At 39.4% G+C, this 18,778-nt stretch overlaps 1 protein-coding gene across 2 annotated transcripts in view; it reads right to left on the reverse strand.

Moving 5' to 3' along the window:
* The window catches only part of ADCY1 (adenylate cyclase 1), a 757,558-nt gene that overhangs the window by 78,839 nt on the left and 659,941 nt on the right, over positions 1-18,778 (reverse strand). For both annotated transcript variants that reach the window (XM_075921702.1, XM_075921701.1), the window contains 2 exons: positions 11,939-12,097; positions 9,781-9,922 (listed from right to left, as the gene is read on the reverse strand). In XM_075921702.1, the coding sequence (XP_075777817.1) occupies positions 9,781-9,922; positions 11,939-12,097 (301 nt within the window). The remainder of the gene's footprint in view (positions 1-9,780; positions 9,923-11,938; positions 12,098-18,778) is intronic.

The raw sequence follows: 18,778 nt of genomic DNA on the forward strand, positions 1-18,778 counted from the left end.
TCTATCTAACCTGTTCTTAAATATCTCCAGAGAGGGAGATTCCACCACCTCCCTTGGCAATTTATTCCAATATTTGACCACCCTGACAGTTAGGAATTTTTTCCTAATGTCCAATCTAAACCTCCCCTGCTGCACTTTAAGCCCATTCCTCCTTGTCCTGTCCTCAGAAACCAAGAGGAACAAATTTTCTCCTTCCTCCTTGTGACACCCTTTTAGATATTTGAAAACCGCTATCATGTCCCCCCTTAATCTTCTTTTTTCCAAACTAAACAAGCCCAGTTCATGAAGCCTGGCTTCATAGGTCATATTCTCTAGACCTTTAATCATTCTTGTCGCTCTTCTCTGTACCCTTTCCAATTTCTCCACATCTTTCTTGAAATGTGGCGCCCAGAACTGGACACAGTACTCCAGCTGAGGCCTAACCAGTGCAGAGTAGAGCGGCAGAATGACTTCACGAGTTTTGCTTATAACACACCTGTTGATACAACCTAGAATCATATTTGCTTTTTTTGCAACAGCATCACACTGTTGACTCATAGTGCTTCCCCTCTCTCTCTTAGCTCTCCTCCACCTCCTGCCTCTCTCTCTGTCTCTCTCCTGCCTCTCACTCAAGGGAGCGTGGAGCCCAAACAGCCGTTTGGGTTCTGCACTCCCCGTGCTGCATGGGGAGCGCGGTGCCCAAACGGTCGCTTGCACCACTTGTTCCTGAGCAGCGGCCCTGCTGAGCGGCGCAGAAGTCATCCGAGAGCCATGGCGGGAGGCAAAGGGGGTGGAATGGTGACGTTCATGACCAGAGGGCGGGGCCTGGAGCCGCTGTCAAGCTGCACATCATCACCCTGCCCCCCTTTGCCTCCTGCCATGGTGCTTGGCTGACTTCTGCGCCGCTCAGCCGGGCCACCACAGGGGAGCAGCACGGTCCTCCCGGAGGGAACAGCCAGCATTTCAGGCAACAGCGCCCCCCAGAGGGAACAGCCAGCATTTCGGCGTTACAGACTCTCAGACACTGGGCTTCTATATATATGATGTTTTAGGGGCTTTGAAGAAGACTGCTAATTCTGAACTTGGTTTTCCTTTTGTGTGAATTGTTTGTAGTGAATATCTGGATGGACTCTTACTTTTTGTGAGTTGTCTGCAGATAAGCTATGATTTTTTACAAATATGCTATTTATTCAAAATTGTTCGGCGAAGTCTTTATGCAAACAAATATCAGCCTATCAGCTATTCCAAAATATTTGATTATATCTTCAAATATTTACTAATCTTCATAAGTAGTGTCTGCTTCGTCATCTGAGTCACCAGATGTTTCTATTTCTGCTAAGTGATAGGATGACAAAGTTTACTGAAGAGGATATTTGAAGATGGATACCATAAACAATTCTGGCGGGAACTTTTTGTGCAAATATATATGTGCACAAGTTGTTTCCAGACTTTCAGCTTCCCCACAATGAGTGTTTCAATTTCTTTCTGAACACTGAATGAAAAAGCAAATTCTAAACCTGTTAATTTCATACTATTTGCACATTACAAAAAGAGCCACATAATGTCACACTTTCCCATTTCCTTTTCAGTCTCCCTAATTCTTGGAGTACAGTCTCGTAATCTTTCTGTCTATTGCTCCTATGAAAGCCAGAAGTGGTTTTAGATGAAGATAGATCTCACAATGGCCTAGACAGAACATTTCAATGAAATATCAAAAGTCTGTGTTCTTCACACAGAACGTGAAACATACTGAATGCTGATAGAATTCGAAATCTGCTCTTTGCTCTCAGCTATACTACAAAACATTTGCTCTGTGAGCATTCCATGCTGAACAAAACCATCATATTAGCTGCAGATAAAATACATTAAACAACATTCATTTTTTAATGGTGAGACGTCATAAGGCTCAGTAATACATACAAAAACAGAGATCCTCAGCTGATGTAAACTGGCAAAACTCCACAGAAGTCACAGGCTGTGTCTACATTGGCAAGATTTTGCGCGAAAGCAGACACTTTTGCGCAAAAACATGCCACCTGGCAGGGAGTTCTTGCGCAAGAACACTGATGTTCTAATGTAAGAAATCAGTGCTTCTTGCGCAAGAACTATGACGCCCCCACTCAGGAAAAAGCTCCCTTGCGCAAATGTTCTTTCTTGCACAAGAGAGCATCTACACTGGCACAGATGCTCTTGCGCAAAAGCACACGAGAAAAGCAGAAAATAAGCTAGACCTTTTACAGAGAAAATGGGAAATATATGGGGAAGATGAGACACAGAGACCAGCCATAGGAAGGAATTTGACTAATCACAGAAAGTAAAAGGAAAAAGATTCTTTTATGATAGGGTAGGCTGAGTATAAGACAGCTAAATGAGGAGAGAGCCTAGTCACAGAACAGACTGCAGATCAACCAGGAAGGTAATGAATCTTCAGAATCTGAAATGAGGTAATTAGGGGGTTGATTTCTCAAATGATGATGTAGGTCAAGTAGGGTTAGCAAAGTGTGCAAAAGATATAAATGAAGAAATATTCACTCACAAGCAAGTCCATAGATTCCTATGAGGCTGAGACCTAAGTACACAGACCTTCTGCCATACCTCACCCTCAGTTATGAGCATGTAAAAAATTGTCACGATACCAGACTTAAGTACTGAAGGATCTGGGATACTCATTTGCATAAATAGGCCCTTACATCTGTACACAGGCTGACAGAAGTGAGTGGACTTTCCACAAGTGTGGGGGCTCTTCTGTGCAGATTCCTTTTAGACTGTGTCTAGTAAGCTGTGCACGTGTCTACAATTAAGAATGCCTTTAATGGTCTTATGACTATACAATAATTTCTGTTTCCCTTATAGTAATTTCAATCACACTCATATTAATGGAAGATTTTATAAATAGTTCACAAATGATTAGTAGATGTTGTAAGCGTGTTACAGAAACAGTAACATATGTTTTGGATGAACATTAATGTCATCCTCTCAGATAACAGAAATAAACACCACCTGATTTAGATCACCAATCATATATCACAAATAAAGAATGGCAAATATGCAAAGACAAAATCAAATTGTTTTTTAATAATCCCTAAACATATTAGTAAGAAGTGTTACAGATAGATATAAGGAACTCATTCACCTGTTGGATGCTATAATTATCTATTACTATTTAATATTTAATATTTAAAGCATCCATTATGCATTTAACAACCATTTATAAACTACTTATAAATGCGCATTTGTCTTTAAGTTTGACCATTATAGTTTTAGTATCACTTTCTTACATAGAACTCCCCCCTCCCTTTTTTTAACTGGTGTTGCATCTACTCATTTGTTCTCTTCTCCTTTTGATAGCTATTTGTCTTTCCAAAAAGTACAGGAGAGAGTAGGAAAACATCCTAACTGTCAGGGTGGTTAAACACTGGAATAAATTGCCTATGGAGGTTGTGGAATCTCGATCATTTGAGATATTTAAGAGCAAGTTGGATAGACATCTATCAAGGATGATCTAGACGGTGCTTAGTCCTGCTGTGAGGGCAGGGGACTGGAATTGATGACTTCTCAAGGTTCTTTCTTGTTCTAGTATTCTGGGATTAACTAGTAAAAAAGTGACACTGAAGGAACATTATATCCAAGTGACCACAAGCATTGAGACTTCCTGGGATAATTTTCCATACATTTCCTTTTTTCTACTACAGGTAAGTTCAGCGTTGGCTACTGCTTGGCTGTCTGGTAAAATATCTGGACAAATTACATCATCAAACCTGTTTTGCTGTTTTCTTAGCATGTGAGATAATGAGGTTTCTTAAGAGGCATGAAAAGAACTGACATAATAGATAAAAAAGAAAGTAAATCTAAGATCGTATCTATCTGGCTATCACCAGGGCCAAAGACCAAACTTCATAAATGCAAATGTTCCATCTATACAGCTGGGAGCCAGCTGGAATCTACATTTCATCTGTACAAATGAAGCAATGATGCCTTGACTAACTTTGGCTTTTATGAGGATGCAGTCTGGTGAAACAAAGGAAGTTAGTCACATACTAGAATTTAATTTTGAAAGCAGTACGACATTAAAGTTAGAATAGCCTAAACCAGGAAATGTCCTAGGGGAATTATTAGATCCAGAGACTTAGCTCAGGCTGGGCACACATACTGAGTTCTAGCAGAGAACTCCACTGTTGTTAGGAACTGGCCTGGAATTTTCTACAGTGAGTTAATATACAGTAACATCAGCAGTTATCCCAGAAAGCCAAAAAATCTTGATAACTGGAGATGTTCTCAAGTTGAAAGCTCAATAGTAAAGCCAAAATTTTAATTTGACTTCAGCGAGAAAGGTCAGTGCTCAGAAAGAACCTTTGAAAAATCAGACAAATTATGTAGAAGGGTTTAGGAGCCTAATCTTGGGTCATCAAGTTAGAAAGTGCTCACTGATTAAAAACAACAGCAATAAAATCAAATCCTATAATGTAAGCTCACACTTCCAGAAAAATAATACTTATAATGAAGCAAAACATAAAATGAAAAAATGACTCTTTGGCCACTTCCAATAAACCTCATTCCACTTGCTAATGTGCATTTTAAGTCAATAGTCGCATCAGACCTCTAGAGTTGGATGTTAATAGGCCTCAAATAAAAGATTAAAAAGTTGTGAATATTTTATAAGCTATTCTAATTTAAAGTGCAATTGGTCCATGAGCAGGTTTTCATGTGTTATTATTCTCATTCTTGGCTTACAAAATCATCGTGATGACAGATCATTCCAATAGACCAAATTTTGAAGAAAGTGGGGAATATATCTTCTTAATTAAAACAAAATATTCCAAACTGCTCCTATTTACCTTTCAAATTGAACAGATTCTTGGCCATCTGTTGCTGATAACATTGATTTTCATTCCTCTTGGCATCGTACCTGCTAAAGTCAGTTCATATTAATGTCAGAGATGATGATGCATAAAGAATAAAAAATGTGACCATGTTTCAGCTATTGAGGCTCAGGAGGAAGGAATACAATATTAAACCAGTGGATATCTGAACTCAGCTAAATGTATCAGATTTTATCCAAGTTTCAGGGACACTCTGTCTTCCATTGATCTGTCTCTAGCAGTTTAGTGGTTGATTCAAAAGGGACTATGTCCTTTGTGTTGAATATAAAGATAATATAAAACATTTCTGTCAATGTTTTATGGTCCAGTGATCAGTATGCAAGTATACGATGACTATGGAAAGGTTTGATATGCTGTGATGAACTGCAAAGTGACACGCTGATTGATCTGTGAGCCCAGTGGAGAAGTCAGTCAATACCAGTGAAATTCATGAAGTGTTTTTCTGCCAGTTTCACAGATACGCCATTGATGCATACCAGAGAACTAATGTTATTAGCCAAGTTGTACAGCAACATCTGCTACTTCCATAAATCAATCAGTGACAAAATAATGGGGAAGCTGCCGTTTGCTTTTTGCAGCTGGTGACAAGCTAATCATTAGCTTCTCACTATTCAACACACTCCTTGCAAATATAAAGAACCATATACTCACTTATTATTAGTTCATCATCCTTGCAAATAAAATGCATATTGACCTGGTTGCCATAATATTTAAAATGGTTTCAACTCAAATTTTACTTTGCCAATCCTTTCTCCTTTTTCCATTCGCGTTTGTGCATCAAGTTAGCTTGCTCTTCTCCATTAAATCCCTCCTAAAAGTTTACTTTTAGCTAGCCTTCTACTCCTACTTCTAAGCCCTCATCATCAATATAAGACATAAGAGGCAAAAAGTACCTAAGTTCCTTTTGATCTGGAAACATGTTACAGAAATATGGTGTAAACTGGATGTTTTAAACTGTGATTAAGGAATTTCAGGGCTTCTAGTGAAGTCACACATAGTTTTATTAACAAACCAGAGACATAATGCATAAAATAATGGAGGAGAATGCCTATAACCAAGAAGCAGCATTCCTAGCCTAAATAATTCCTCCTCTTGCCCCTTAGTATGTCCCTATATTGTTTAATTTAGGGCCTAATCTTGCTTTGATAGAAGTCAAAGGTAGAACACCCTCTAGTTATGGGAGTAAGATCCAGCCATTTAGTTGTAAAGGGGCACAAACATCACTACAAGTTTATATCAGACCAACAATTTCCACAGAAAAGCCCTTAGGAAACATAGGAATTGCTACTTTTGATCAGACCAGTACTTCATTTAATCCAGTGTAGTCTCCTTACTAAAGGTGCCTCTGCTTATTTTCTGGGAAGACCCTGTGTGCTGCGATCTAGCCTCACAGACTACAATTCCCATGAAACCTTGGGAAAAACAGGAAGGAAGTGACTCTGGTGTGGAAGATGGGGGTCTCTCCAACTGCATGAGAAGAGAGGCCTAAGAGACTCTGCCCATGGATTTTGGAACAGAAGGGGAGCCAGACTGCTGTGGAGGAGTTTTATCCAATCCAGTGGCTGTTAGGGTACGTCTACACTAGCCCCCTAGTTCGAACTAGGGCGGCTAATGAGGGTGACCGAAATTGCAAATGAAGCACGGGATTTAAATATCTCACGCTTCATTAGAATGTTCCCGGGAGGTTGCCATTTTGGAAACTGACTAGCCCGGAATAACTGGCCGCGTCTACATGCAGCAGTGAAACAGGAGCTCGAAGTAAACCCCTTAACTCGAATTAGCTGTTAAACATCATTCTACGAGGAGTAACAGCTAATTTGAGTTAGGGGTTTATTTTAAACTCCCGTTTCACTGCCGCGTGTAGACGTGGGCAGTTATTCCGGGCTAGTCAGTTTCCAAAATGGCGACCTCCCGGGAACATGCTAATGAAGCGTGGTATATTTAAATCCCGCACTTCATTTGCAATTTCGGTCACCCTCATTAGCCTCCCTAGTTTGAACTAGGGGACTAGTATAGATGTACCCTTAGAGTGCAGCTACAGACTGGGCCTAGATGCCTTTGGAACTGGGATCTAGCAGGCTGCTTCTGATAGGCACAGTATGAGACTGTGAGTAACTGGGCATCTTTGGGGAAATGCTGCCTGGGACAGACCTCAGAGATACAGACTAACTCTGGGTTCAAAGAGAGGCAGAGAGGCCAAGCCAGTGAACAAGAGCTGCTGCATAGCTTGGACCCACATACACCCTACCTTTATAGAATCTTCATTACAGCTGCAGTTCTTCAAGCGCGCCCACGCAAGCAAGAATCTGGGACTCTGAGTCCAGGAGTGTGCACACTGGGGTGGGATAAATATTGGCAGCTAGATAAGTTCCTTTTACTTCTGTGTACTTTGTTAATTGATGTTATTCACTGTTAATTTGTTAAAGCCTGTTTCTTTAAGTTAAGTAAAGGTTGTTCATTCTAATGCAATCTATTAGATGTATATTATTTATGATTTGTAATTGTTGTCCTGGAGTTAGAGCAGGTTTATTGCTGGAATAAGTTTCTTCCTGGAGGCTACCAAGGCACACCAGTGTGTACAGGGCCAGCCAGGTGGAGGCACCGCCATTGTACATTCTTTATGAGCAAGGGACTGCAGCAAGGGGGTGGATAGGTTTTCCCCAACCAACCATAACCACCACTGGGGTACTCAGGATCTCCTTTTATGTCAAGACCATCAGGCGCCCCGGCACACCTGTGAGCATGACCTGCTCCCGAGTAACCTAGGGAGGAAAAAGGGGCTACACCAGTATCCTCATTTCAACAGTGTCCAATATGCTTCAGAGAATGTACATATACCCCTACAACCACCATGTGGGATAACCATCCCAAACTGATAGTTTCCCCCAACCCTCATTACTAAGACAATGGCCACTGCCCTGAATCATGGGAATGTCTATCTTCCAAATCTCATGTTTATTTTTTCATATTTAGTATGACAATGCTGGATTATATATGTAATCCTCCAGTGCCAAAGAAAAGCTTGTTAGGATACAGTGTGAGGGCCACGTGTGCAGAAGTCAGTATATTATTTTGTCTGACTTGGATAAAAAGTACCAAAGTTCCTTTTGACCTGGAAACATATTACAGGAAAGATGGTGCAAACTCGATGTGTTTAAACTGTGATTAGGGAATTCCAAGGCTTCTAATGAGGTCACAAATAGTTTTAGTAACAAACAAACATGCCAAGATGAGAGGAAGATGTTGTAAATGGAACCATGGGATAATTGTTTTGACTGCTTAGTTCTTATGAGATGGGATCACATGGCAAGCTCTTTTAAAAGGAAGATGCAAGGGGCATAAGGAGAAAGGTGATACTATGTATCAGTTGGCTTCAACATCATGGTTGTCACCAGCCCAACCCTGCTGAGGCCCAGGAATTTCTCATCTAACCACTGGGCTTCTACTTGTACTCAAAGAACTAGCAAGAAGAGAGAACCAGATTACATCAGCATCTCCATCAGGTTGAGCTAAATTTTAAGCAACACTTGTACCAAGTGAAGGTTCCTTCTGTAAGGTGTTAATTTCCTCCCCAACTTAACCTTATCTCCTTAACATTTGGTGTTTGCCTTCTAGGAGGGGAAAAAAAGGAGGTCAGAAAGCACGAGTGCCTCTTTCTTGCACATGAACCACCTGCTCACCCCCACCGCATCTCAACAGATCTGGTGTGGAGCACAGGAAGGAAACAAGGATAGGGAGAGCAAAACTTTGGGAAGGCCACGGATTACAGGAGGACATTGAGGGCATGTTGGGCGGTATGTCTGAAGTGGACGAATGAACCGGAACTATGAAGCTGAGGTCTTAGGAGGAGCTTGGCTCGCCAGGAGGAGGAAAATGAACATGCTGGGCGGAATATAGATTATCTGTTGTGATGCAAGGTGATGTTGTGATATAAGGTATACCAAAGACTGATGCAATGATATACGAGCTCAAAAATTAGGATGGCTAATTCCAGGCTCTTCCCCTGACCCAGATAACTACATCTGTACTGTAGAGCTCACATGGCAACTTATTCAGACTTACATGGTAACTTACATGGTATATTAGTTCAATTATTGCTGAGTTCATTTCATTTACTTCTGTGCCACAGGCAAAACATAACGGTAATTACTAATTTTGCTGCTTCTAACCCTTGGGAACTCCTTCAGGCCTAATGAATGGGCCACTAGTATCACACATTATTGTAGGAAGGGTTAGGGGAGCATAAATGGGAATGTAAACATGTCCAAATATGGACATGGGAGAAATTAGAATGACCAAAAATAAAAAGAGTACAATGATGGAAGGCTTGATGTTCAGAAATGCTTATATAAAAGAAAAGAAGGAGAAAAGAATGAATTTATTCACTGGGTGATATTTTATCACATACTATTTTAGGTGGTATAGTTGCAAGCTTTGAAGGAACCATCTGCTTTTCTGACAGTTCACACTTAAAAGTAGATTATTTTTCAAGAGATGATCAATTTTCAGAACTAATGCTGTATGATGTCCCCCTCCCTCCTAAAAAAATTCATATTTTCACTGAAGGGTTGAAGAACTTTTAAAAATTAAGACTTTGCTTGCAGGGTTGTTGTAGCTATGTTGGTCCCAGTGTATGAGAGACACCTTGTAAGTGACATAACACCATTTCCTGGACCAACTTCTGTTGGTGGAAGGGGCAAGTTTTTGAGCTTCAAAGAACTAAAGAATTCTTCTGTGATGCTCATAGGCTTGTCTCTTCCTACAACTGATGTTGGCTCAATAAAAGGTATTACCTCACCTAAATATATACAGTCTCTCTAAATATATACAGATATTGCCTCTGTTTTAAAGGTGGTTTTACAATGTAGTTGTTAAACTATGAAACCACACCACAGAACAAGCTAGAACCAGTGGAGCCTACCTTCCTCCGGTGGGATGGCACAATAAAAAAAGTTTCAATATTATGCTTCTTCAAGAAACTGTTCCTTTCATGGCCGTATCCTGGTTCTACCTCATAGTCACCATTTAGGCACTCTAAAGTGGTCTTTGTTATGTGAACTTTCCTAGGGAGAAAGACAGGAAAAAATTTATGCAATGATTTACCACGAGCCAGTACTTATTCATTTGGGTGAGATCCACCACTATGCAGAGGGCCAACACAAAGGTCGATTACACACACAGATAATAAGTGGCCTTTTGTTGTAGGGCAGCTAAATTTTGTCAGCCAACCAGAAAGTAGAGGAATTTTAGCATATAAACTTCCTATATAGCAAATGCTGTGAACAAATGTGAGTAACTATAGAGTCTTGTTGATTTTACAAAGTATGCAGGTATACATGTTATATTTCAAGTTCTCTGGCATTCTAAGTGTTTACTAAACTGCTTGTGGGATATATTAGCCCTCCATTTGATGCATGCAACTCCACTCTTTAAATTTTTGTAATGGATGTTCTTTTTCTGCTACATAAAGGTCAAGTTTTTGTTTTCACTTTTCCATCCATTTACAACATTAAGGGCTTGCCTCCATAGGTGTACTTGAGAAACTGAAAGTCAACTTTCAAAGTGGATTAGTTAAACCATGTTAAGCCTCTGGGTGGACACTCTAATTCAGAACTGAAGTGACCTTAATTCAATTGAGCATAATTCACTTTGAAACTAAAATAAAGCTATACTGAATTATGGTCAATTTACTTCTGAATAAGAGAGTCCATTTAGGGGGTTAATGAAGTTTAATCCACTCACAGTTGGTTAATTTGGATTAATTTTCCTGAGTGTCCCCATGTAGAAAGTTTTAATTCAGCCATCCCATTCTGTTTTTCCACGAATGCCAGATAGGTTTCTTCTGGTTGGTCTATTTTTCCTAGAAACATGTTTATACTTTTTTTCCATGCTACTCTTTATACATGCAACATCTTCATAGAAATTAACTATAAAGATATTACTTCTCTAAAGTTTTTTCGATTTCTTTTTACTGTGATGCCTTAAAAGTTTCCAAAGCAAATCAAACTACAAAAATCATCTCAAATAAACAAATACCAATCAAGAAAGAAATTTCTCATCTTAACCACAAGAGTTACCAGGCCCCATTCCTCCCTGTTCAATAGAACACACATTGTTTTGTAAAAATCCAACAAATCTTCATTGGATACGGAGGGTCCTGTTCTCACACATGTGTACGCACCTAACTTGTGTATAAAAATGCTCAATGCATCCTTGCAATTTCAGTACTCGCTAGGGCCCATATCCAATTCAATTACTGAGTGTTATTAAAAGCATGATTTGCACATATACACTGAATATTTGGATACATATATTAGGCACAAACTAATGTTTGCATGGCATTGGGCATGACTAACTTTGAAAATCTGACTTTTGTATTGGTAATAACAAGCCCTGTAGTTAGATGCACAAATGGACATACCTTCCTCTACAATACATGGAGGTAACTCCATTTTACTGATAGGAATATTTAGCTCTTTCTTGACTGAAACTGTCATTGTTTTATTCCTACCCTTCATATTTGATGATTTCTAGTGAAAAACATATTCAGAGGACAGCTACATTTTATCAGAATTTTGTTCACATTTGCTTCTCTTAATCATTACTAATAGAGATCTGCAGGCCAATCAATCCTAGGCTATGCCTATATTATGGGGCTTTATCGGAAAAAGGTACGCAAATTGCACTTTGCAATTTGCGTACCTTTTTCTGATTTTTTTTTGGAAGATGCTTTTCTGAAATTTGGCCCGTCTACACTGGGCCAAATTTTGGGGAAAAAAACCCTCTTTCGAAGAGTCCTTCTTCCTTGTGGGAGGAGGAAGACAGGGCTTCCAGAAGAGCGTTCCCTGGACACGGCAGAGTTTTTCCGGGATACCTTCAGGTATCCCAGAAAAACCCCATAGTCTAGACATAGCTCTAGTGTTCTTCAAATGTTTGTACAGCAGCCTCAGAGCTCATAACCTGAAACACCCATACATATCAGTTATCGTAGTAAATGGCTTTGCAAAATACTTTCATTTAAAGAAAGAAATAATGTATGCTCACATACAGGGCTGTAGAGGTTTTTTTCTGAGACTTACCCAGGCAATCCTCCAGTTTCCATTACATTTGCCAGAGTCACATCGTTTGACCAGACATCATATTGCCATTTGCGGAGACCTAAGACCCCGCAAAGCACTCTGCCTGTGTGTAGTCCAACTCTCATGTTGAGATCCACTTCAGTGGCTTCTGCTACAGACCTGAAAACAGATGGTATCAGATCTTTAGAGAAGAACATTCCTTTCCATCATATCCTGGTCTCTTTCTCTCAAGACTTATTGTTTCAGCTTATATACATATTCCCAGTTTCAAATAAATGGTTTTTAAAAATTTCAGACAAGTGACACAGCAAGCTAAGGTTCTTGCCTTCCCAAGCTTTGGGGAAAGTTCAAACTCTGATTCATACTACTACCAAAATAGATGTTGTGAAAGATGATTTCTCCTGTAGTTCCCCCTCCCCTCCCATGAATCAAAATCTCAGTACCCCATAGTGGTACCTGGAACCTGGCTGCTTCATGCTAGTTGTAAAATACAAACTCAGACAGCTGTGTGCTAGATGGGCAGTTACACTGACAACAGAACAGGGAAGAGAAATGATCCCAGCAATAGAAAAGTTGCTGACACCACAGTGTCCACAGTGGTAGATTTCCCATTGGCAGAATACCCTATGTGTCTGTCTATAGAACATTTTAAAAGCTGGTTTATGTTCTCCGAGGCTATGTCTACACTGCAGGCTTTTGCCAGCAGAGAGTATGCTAATGAAGTGCTCATTAGAATTTGTCGTGCTGTCATTTGCATATTCTTAGCCGATGCTTTTTGCGCAAGAGGTTTTTGTGCAAAACCAAGCAGCGTAGATGGGTCCGTTTTGCACAAAATCCCCCTTTTGCGCAAGATTCTCATGCCTTTTGCGCAAAACGGATCTGTCTACACTGCTTGTTTTTGCACAAAAACCTCTTGCACAAAAAGCATCAGCTTCATTAGCATGCTCTCTGCTGGCAAAAGCCTGCAGTGTAGGCATAGCCTTATTGTTCTCGCTTTGTTTTATTTCCTTTCACACCTATAAAAAACACTTTTTGGCCGCTTAAGATGATGGTAAGTTTACCAAAGATCTAAACCAGCAGTGGGCAATGTTCACTAGTGCAATCAGCACACAGCTCACTTCATGTACCCTTGCTTTATGTGCGTGTTACTTGAATAATACCAGTAGGAAAACAACTATGTGGATGGAAACCAATAGAATCTAGTAACCCTGCATGGAGAACACAACAAACAAAATGTCTTGCAGGCCACATATTGAAACTTGATGGACTCATGTGGCCTGCAGGCTGCCCACCACTGATATAAATAATAAATAATAATAATAATAATAATAATGTTTTATTTCTTACGAAAGAGTGAGTATTTTTATCCCAAGCTTCCAGCACCAAATTAAATTTTGATTTGAGTTTCAGGGTTGAATGAATCTAACAATTTATAGCAAAATCCATTCAAACATTATCTTGCACCTAATTTTACCCAGAAAAAAAACACAGGGCTAAAACAATGGGGCTTTAATTTATATTGTCCCAGGGTCATTTGAAATTTGGTTGAAGTTCATTTGAAAAGTCTGCTCCTCTTACTAAACCTTGTGGGAACTTGGTACGTGATTGAAGTTTTGCAAATTGTACTATGTAGTTCTAGTTGCCATCTTCTCAGTATTTGTCATTACATTTCTTGCAAAGCTTAGATCTTTTATCAAAATAAACAGTACACACTTTACTTGTAACTCAGCTGATCTAGTGACAGCCAAAGTGTGTTTATCTCTGTCTCACACTTATTTACCCACAGTTTTTTCTGTGATAATTTTTCCTGTTCCCAAATGTGTATTTACGTTAGGCAGCTATGACAGGTGACAGCAATCTGATGGTGGAATCAAAAGAAAATTGTTGAAACTATCTTATTAAGTGTAATTTTAACCCGACATGCATCCAACCAAACATATTTAAATACAGTATTACAAGGGATCATTTTCAAATGAATATAAAAATAGACAACATTACTTTTAGAGTTCCTTCATTTCATAGAAAGCATCTATTCTATTTAAACAGCCTAGTTTTGTGTTAGAGGTTGGCGAATGTTTATGGGTAAAGGGATTTCACCATAAGCTGTTGCATAGGGCACTGAGGAGGAGGTTAATCTTGTGGGTAGAACACTAAACTGGAATTGAAGAGATCTGGCATCAATTCATAGCTCCAGGCCAGACTTAGGTAAATCACTTAATCTCTCTTGTGTCTCTGTTCATAGTCTGCAAAATGGAAATAACATCCCCCAGCCTTTGTCTGCTAATGACACAGTGGCTGGTCTCTAGGTGTGATTGTAATACAGATTCATAGCAATGATAATAATATGTCATGGAGGAGACGCTGATCACCTTCTGCACTAGGGTGAATTCCATCTACGCTTTTCTCTTTGTGCATCAGAGAAAGTCCTAAACAATAAACATCAATAGCAATGTTTATCTCCCCTAATTTACTTCTTTATTCTGTAGTATTTGCTTGGCATGCTATGATTAGTTTTACTATTTGATGAACAGCTCAATTTCTTTGATTAAAACTTATTGAAGTAAAAACTAATTTTTTCTAAGAGTCTCTGATTGTTTAATTTCCTCCTTACAATGATTCATATTTAACACGTCAGTAATCATTTTCTTGTATTAATTTCCTTACTGCTCTCAAGATTTCAGATTCAAAATCTGTCTCTCACCAGTGCACACAAACAGGATATGCCAGTCCTGATCAGTACTCCCTGTAAGCTGAGCACTTGTGGGGCTGCTCAGGAGAGATTCACATGCTGTCCAGCTGATTAAAAGCATGCCCACAGCCAGGTTTTGTTTCTACTGGTGGTGCATATTCGTACATGCCTTGGTGCACATAAAAAATATTCTGCCAATGGAAATTATTCTGCACATGGATGGAAAAAATTTGAATATGGATGGAAAAGATTAGAAGGGAGAATTAGGTCCTGATCTTTGTGCTTCTGCGTGTAGTTAGGATAGCTATCCAGAAATACACAGGGCTATATTTTGTCTAATCCTGTGAGGCCACTCAGGAAAGTGGGATCTTCCAGTCACACAGCCTTCTCTGATTGAGGCTCAGGCACACACGACCGTTCCCTCACCTCACCTCTGTGAGCAAATGGGCATGGTGAAGTGCCAGTAAGGAATAGGAGGAATGAGGCAAAGTCTTGACTCCACCCTCCATGCGTGAGACAGCACACATGGCCCGACTTAGGCTACGTCTAGACTGCATGCCTCTTTCGAAAGAGGTTTTTTCGGAAGATACTTTCGAAAAAACCTCTTTTGAAAAAGAGCATCTAGACTACAACCAGTACTTTTGAAAAAACAAGCCACTTTCTTAAAAGAGAGCAGTCTGGATGCTCTCTTTCGAACAACCACAGTTTGCACTACATAGCGCTTTTTTTTCGAAAGAGCACTTTCGAAAAAAGGCATTCTTCCTTGTAAAACGAGGTTTTCCGTGGTCAGAAAAACTGCTGCATTCTTTTGATTTACTGTCAACAGAATGCGGCAGCAGTCTACATGCAGGGGAAGTTTTTTCAAAAAAAGCCACTTTTTAAAAAAAAATCCTGTAGTCTAGGCACACCCTTCTTGTGGCAGTGAGGCTTCATCTACACTACAGGTATTTGTCAGCAGAGAGTATGCTAATGAAGTGCTCATTAGCCTTTGTCACGCTCTCATTTGCATATCTCTGCTGATGTTTTTTGCGCAAAAACAAGCACTGTAGATGAAGCTGTTTTGCACAATAATACGTTTTTGCACAAGATCCCTTATGCCTCAAAAAAGGAGGTATACAGGATCTTGCACAAAAGGGTTTTTTTGCGCAAAACAGACCTGTCTACACTGCTAGTTTTTACGCAAAAACCTCTTGCGCAAAAAGCATCAGCAGAGAATATGCAAATGACAGCACAAATGCTAATGAGAACTTCATTAGCATACTCTCTTCAGTGTAGATGTAACCTTGAGTAACCCAAGAAAGAGTGAAGTAACATGATCATTCAATGTAGGAAGCTAGCAAAGGAAGAATTTTGACTGAGTTGTAATATCTTTCCTTCTGTAGTAGCGTAGCTACCCATGTGCAGGGTTGAGTCTGAAGATTAATTCTAGCCTGCAGAAATTTACATTTTACACAAGCAGGAATTGCAATTAGTTATTAAAGTCCAAGTTAATGGGACAACAACTGACAACAATCTATTGCCCTGAAACTGCAAACACTTATACATGAGCTTAACAGAGCAGCACACTCCACGGTTAATGTCTCAAATGGGACATAACATTTTTGCTTCTCTTTCTGGAGGCAAGTGGCCAGTTGGGGTGAAATTTCACACAGGGTTAATGTTATGCTGTTTGAATTTTCCATGTAGGTTTTAATTTCGTTTCTCCTCAGACATTTTACTGTGAAGCTTATGAATTTGGCCTCTGGCTGAAATTTCCCTGTGGCAACTTTTCATTGTTAACTGATATCTCTTTGAAAACATTGTCTCTTTACCTGTAACTTGGCAGAGAAGCAGACACTGATGAAAAATGATATAATGTTCAGGTTTTGTTTTGGTTTTTTGGTTGAAAAAATGGTGTAATTTTTAGCATTCATTCACATTATAGACAAGAAGTTTCTACCCTATACACACAATTTGATGGGTGCTAGGAATACACAAGTCTGATTAATTAAATTTGAAAAATAATTCAGCTCTTGCTCTTATGATATAGTGCTGTATATGTGGCTCCAGAGTTTTTACTCCAAAAATCTGTCAATTTTGTATTTAGTTCAAACTGACCATTTTCAACATTCAACTAAGACCACGATCCTATGCATACCTATGCATATGCTTATTTTAACTCATGTGAGCAGACCCGTGATGCCAATTCTCATGAGTAAATGTAAGTACATGTATGAGTATTTCAAGATTAGGGCCTTACCAGCCTTCATATATAAAGCCCTGCAAACCCATGGATATCCACTTTATATGTGCAGGTATCCACATCCATGGGTGCAGATACCCACAGCTCATTATTGCAAATACGGATATCCACTGATAGCAATTTTTATCTAGAACCTTGCAAATTTGTGGATATCTGCTTTATGTCCATGGGTATCCACATTTTTGCAGATTTCAAATACCAATTATGTAACTTTGCAGGGCTCTATTCATATAGTCTAGTCACATAACACAGAAGTTGCGCATTATCTGGAGTCCAATATCTACACGTATGTTTGCATACATTATTTTCTATTTACAAAATACTAAAAACTCTTTCATCTTGAAAAAAAATGTCAAAAGTCACATTAAATTAAAGAACAGGGGAAGGAAATATCCCTCAAAAAGAGAAAAGAGGTACAATGTATCAAGACCTGGAAGAGAAATTTGTTCTTTCCTCTGCTCTAAATGTCATTGAAGAAAGTAAAAAAACTCATCTTTTAAGGAAATGCACTTTTAAAATAGGAGCACTGTAGCATAAAATATCTGCAAATTCTAGTTAGATATCTCAAAATATAGTATAAATATTGCATTACTGATTACGACTTATTGAAGAATGTGATCTTTGCAATGTATTCATGGATCATGAAGAAGAATGTGCTTTGAACAAATAACCATTTGAAATTGTTCAATTAACACAAAATCTAAATTGTGAATGTATCTTTATACTCTTTCCAGAGACTGCAAAATGGGCCAGTGATATTGGATCATTATTGAAGCCAAGCAGAAAAAAAAAATTGTTCAAGAATATTCATTCAAATTTAAAATTCTCAGTTTGCTTTCACTGTATTTTGCAATTACTTTCCATGAATTTTCCAGCAAACATGAATAATGAAGTATATTAAGCACCTGTTAATAAATACACACACTGAACACATTTCAGAGACAAAATTTCAGTGTCTCCTCTCAATGCTGTGACATTTTTGTCTAAGCAAGGGGTGGGGAACCTTTTTTGGTGTGGGGGCACTGACCCACAGAAAAATCAATGGGGGGGCTGCACACAAGTGGGAAAAATAACCCCCCAAAACCCTTTACTGACATGGCCCACAACTGAGAAGGAAAGAGACTCCCCACATACCCCTTCTACACCAGAGCCTAGGGGGCCTAGCCTAGTGGATTTTGTACTCCAGTCCTGCAGTGGGGCAGCAGGGGGGCAGGAGAAAGCTACACACTCCATGTCTACACACCAGGCAGTTATTTCAAAATAATGTCAAAATACTGTCAAGTTGGAGTACTTCTGACTCCGACTCCTGTAAACCTCACCGAACGAGGAGTAAGGGAAGTGGGAGGAAGAGTGCTCTATTTCAAAATAAGTGCTGTGTAGATGCTCCCAATTTCAAAAAAAGTTATTTCGAAATAAGCTACACAATTAACATAGTTCAATTTGCAGAGCTTATTTTGAGTTAAGCCCTGTAGTGTAAACACACCCTAAAGGATTACCCAGTGGAGGCACCCAGTGGGAACAGTGAATGAGCAGGAGTCAGGAGCAGCTATTAACTTAAGATCCCTCTAACTCCCCCTCCCCACCCAGGGTGGGAGGCGATTCAGCTTTGGACTCTGGGGGTACATCTACATAGCAGTTATTTTGGTATTATATCCTTTATTCTGAAATAATGGAATGCGCTTTCTACACAAGAAGCCTGTTATTTTGAAATAAATTCAAAATAATGGGCTTCTTACTCCGACTTCCTGTAAACCTCATTGTACAAGGATTAAGGAAGTCAGCGGTGTACTCAGCAGGCAGTTATTTCGAAATAATGTCAAAATGCTGTCAAGCTGGAGGATTTCTGTAACCCTCATTGTACAAGGAGTAAGGGAAGTTGAAGAAAGAGTGCTCTATTTCGAAATAAGCT

The sequence above is a fragment of the Pelodiscus sinensis genome, chromosome 2 (genome assembly GCF_049634645.1).
Source record: "Pelodiscus sinensis isolate JC-2024 chromosome 2, ASM4963464v1, whole genome shotgun sequence".
Taxonomy (NCBI): domain Eukaryota; kingdom Metazoa; phylum Chordata; order Testudines; family Trionychidae; genus Pelodiscus; species Pelodiscus sinensis.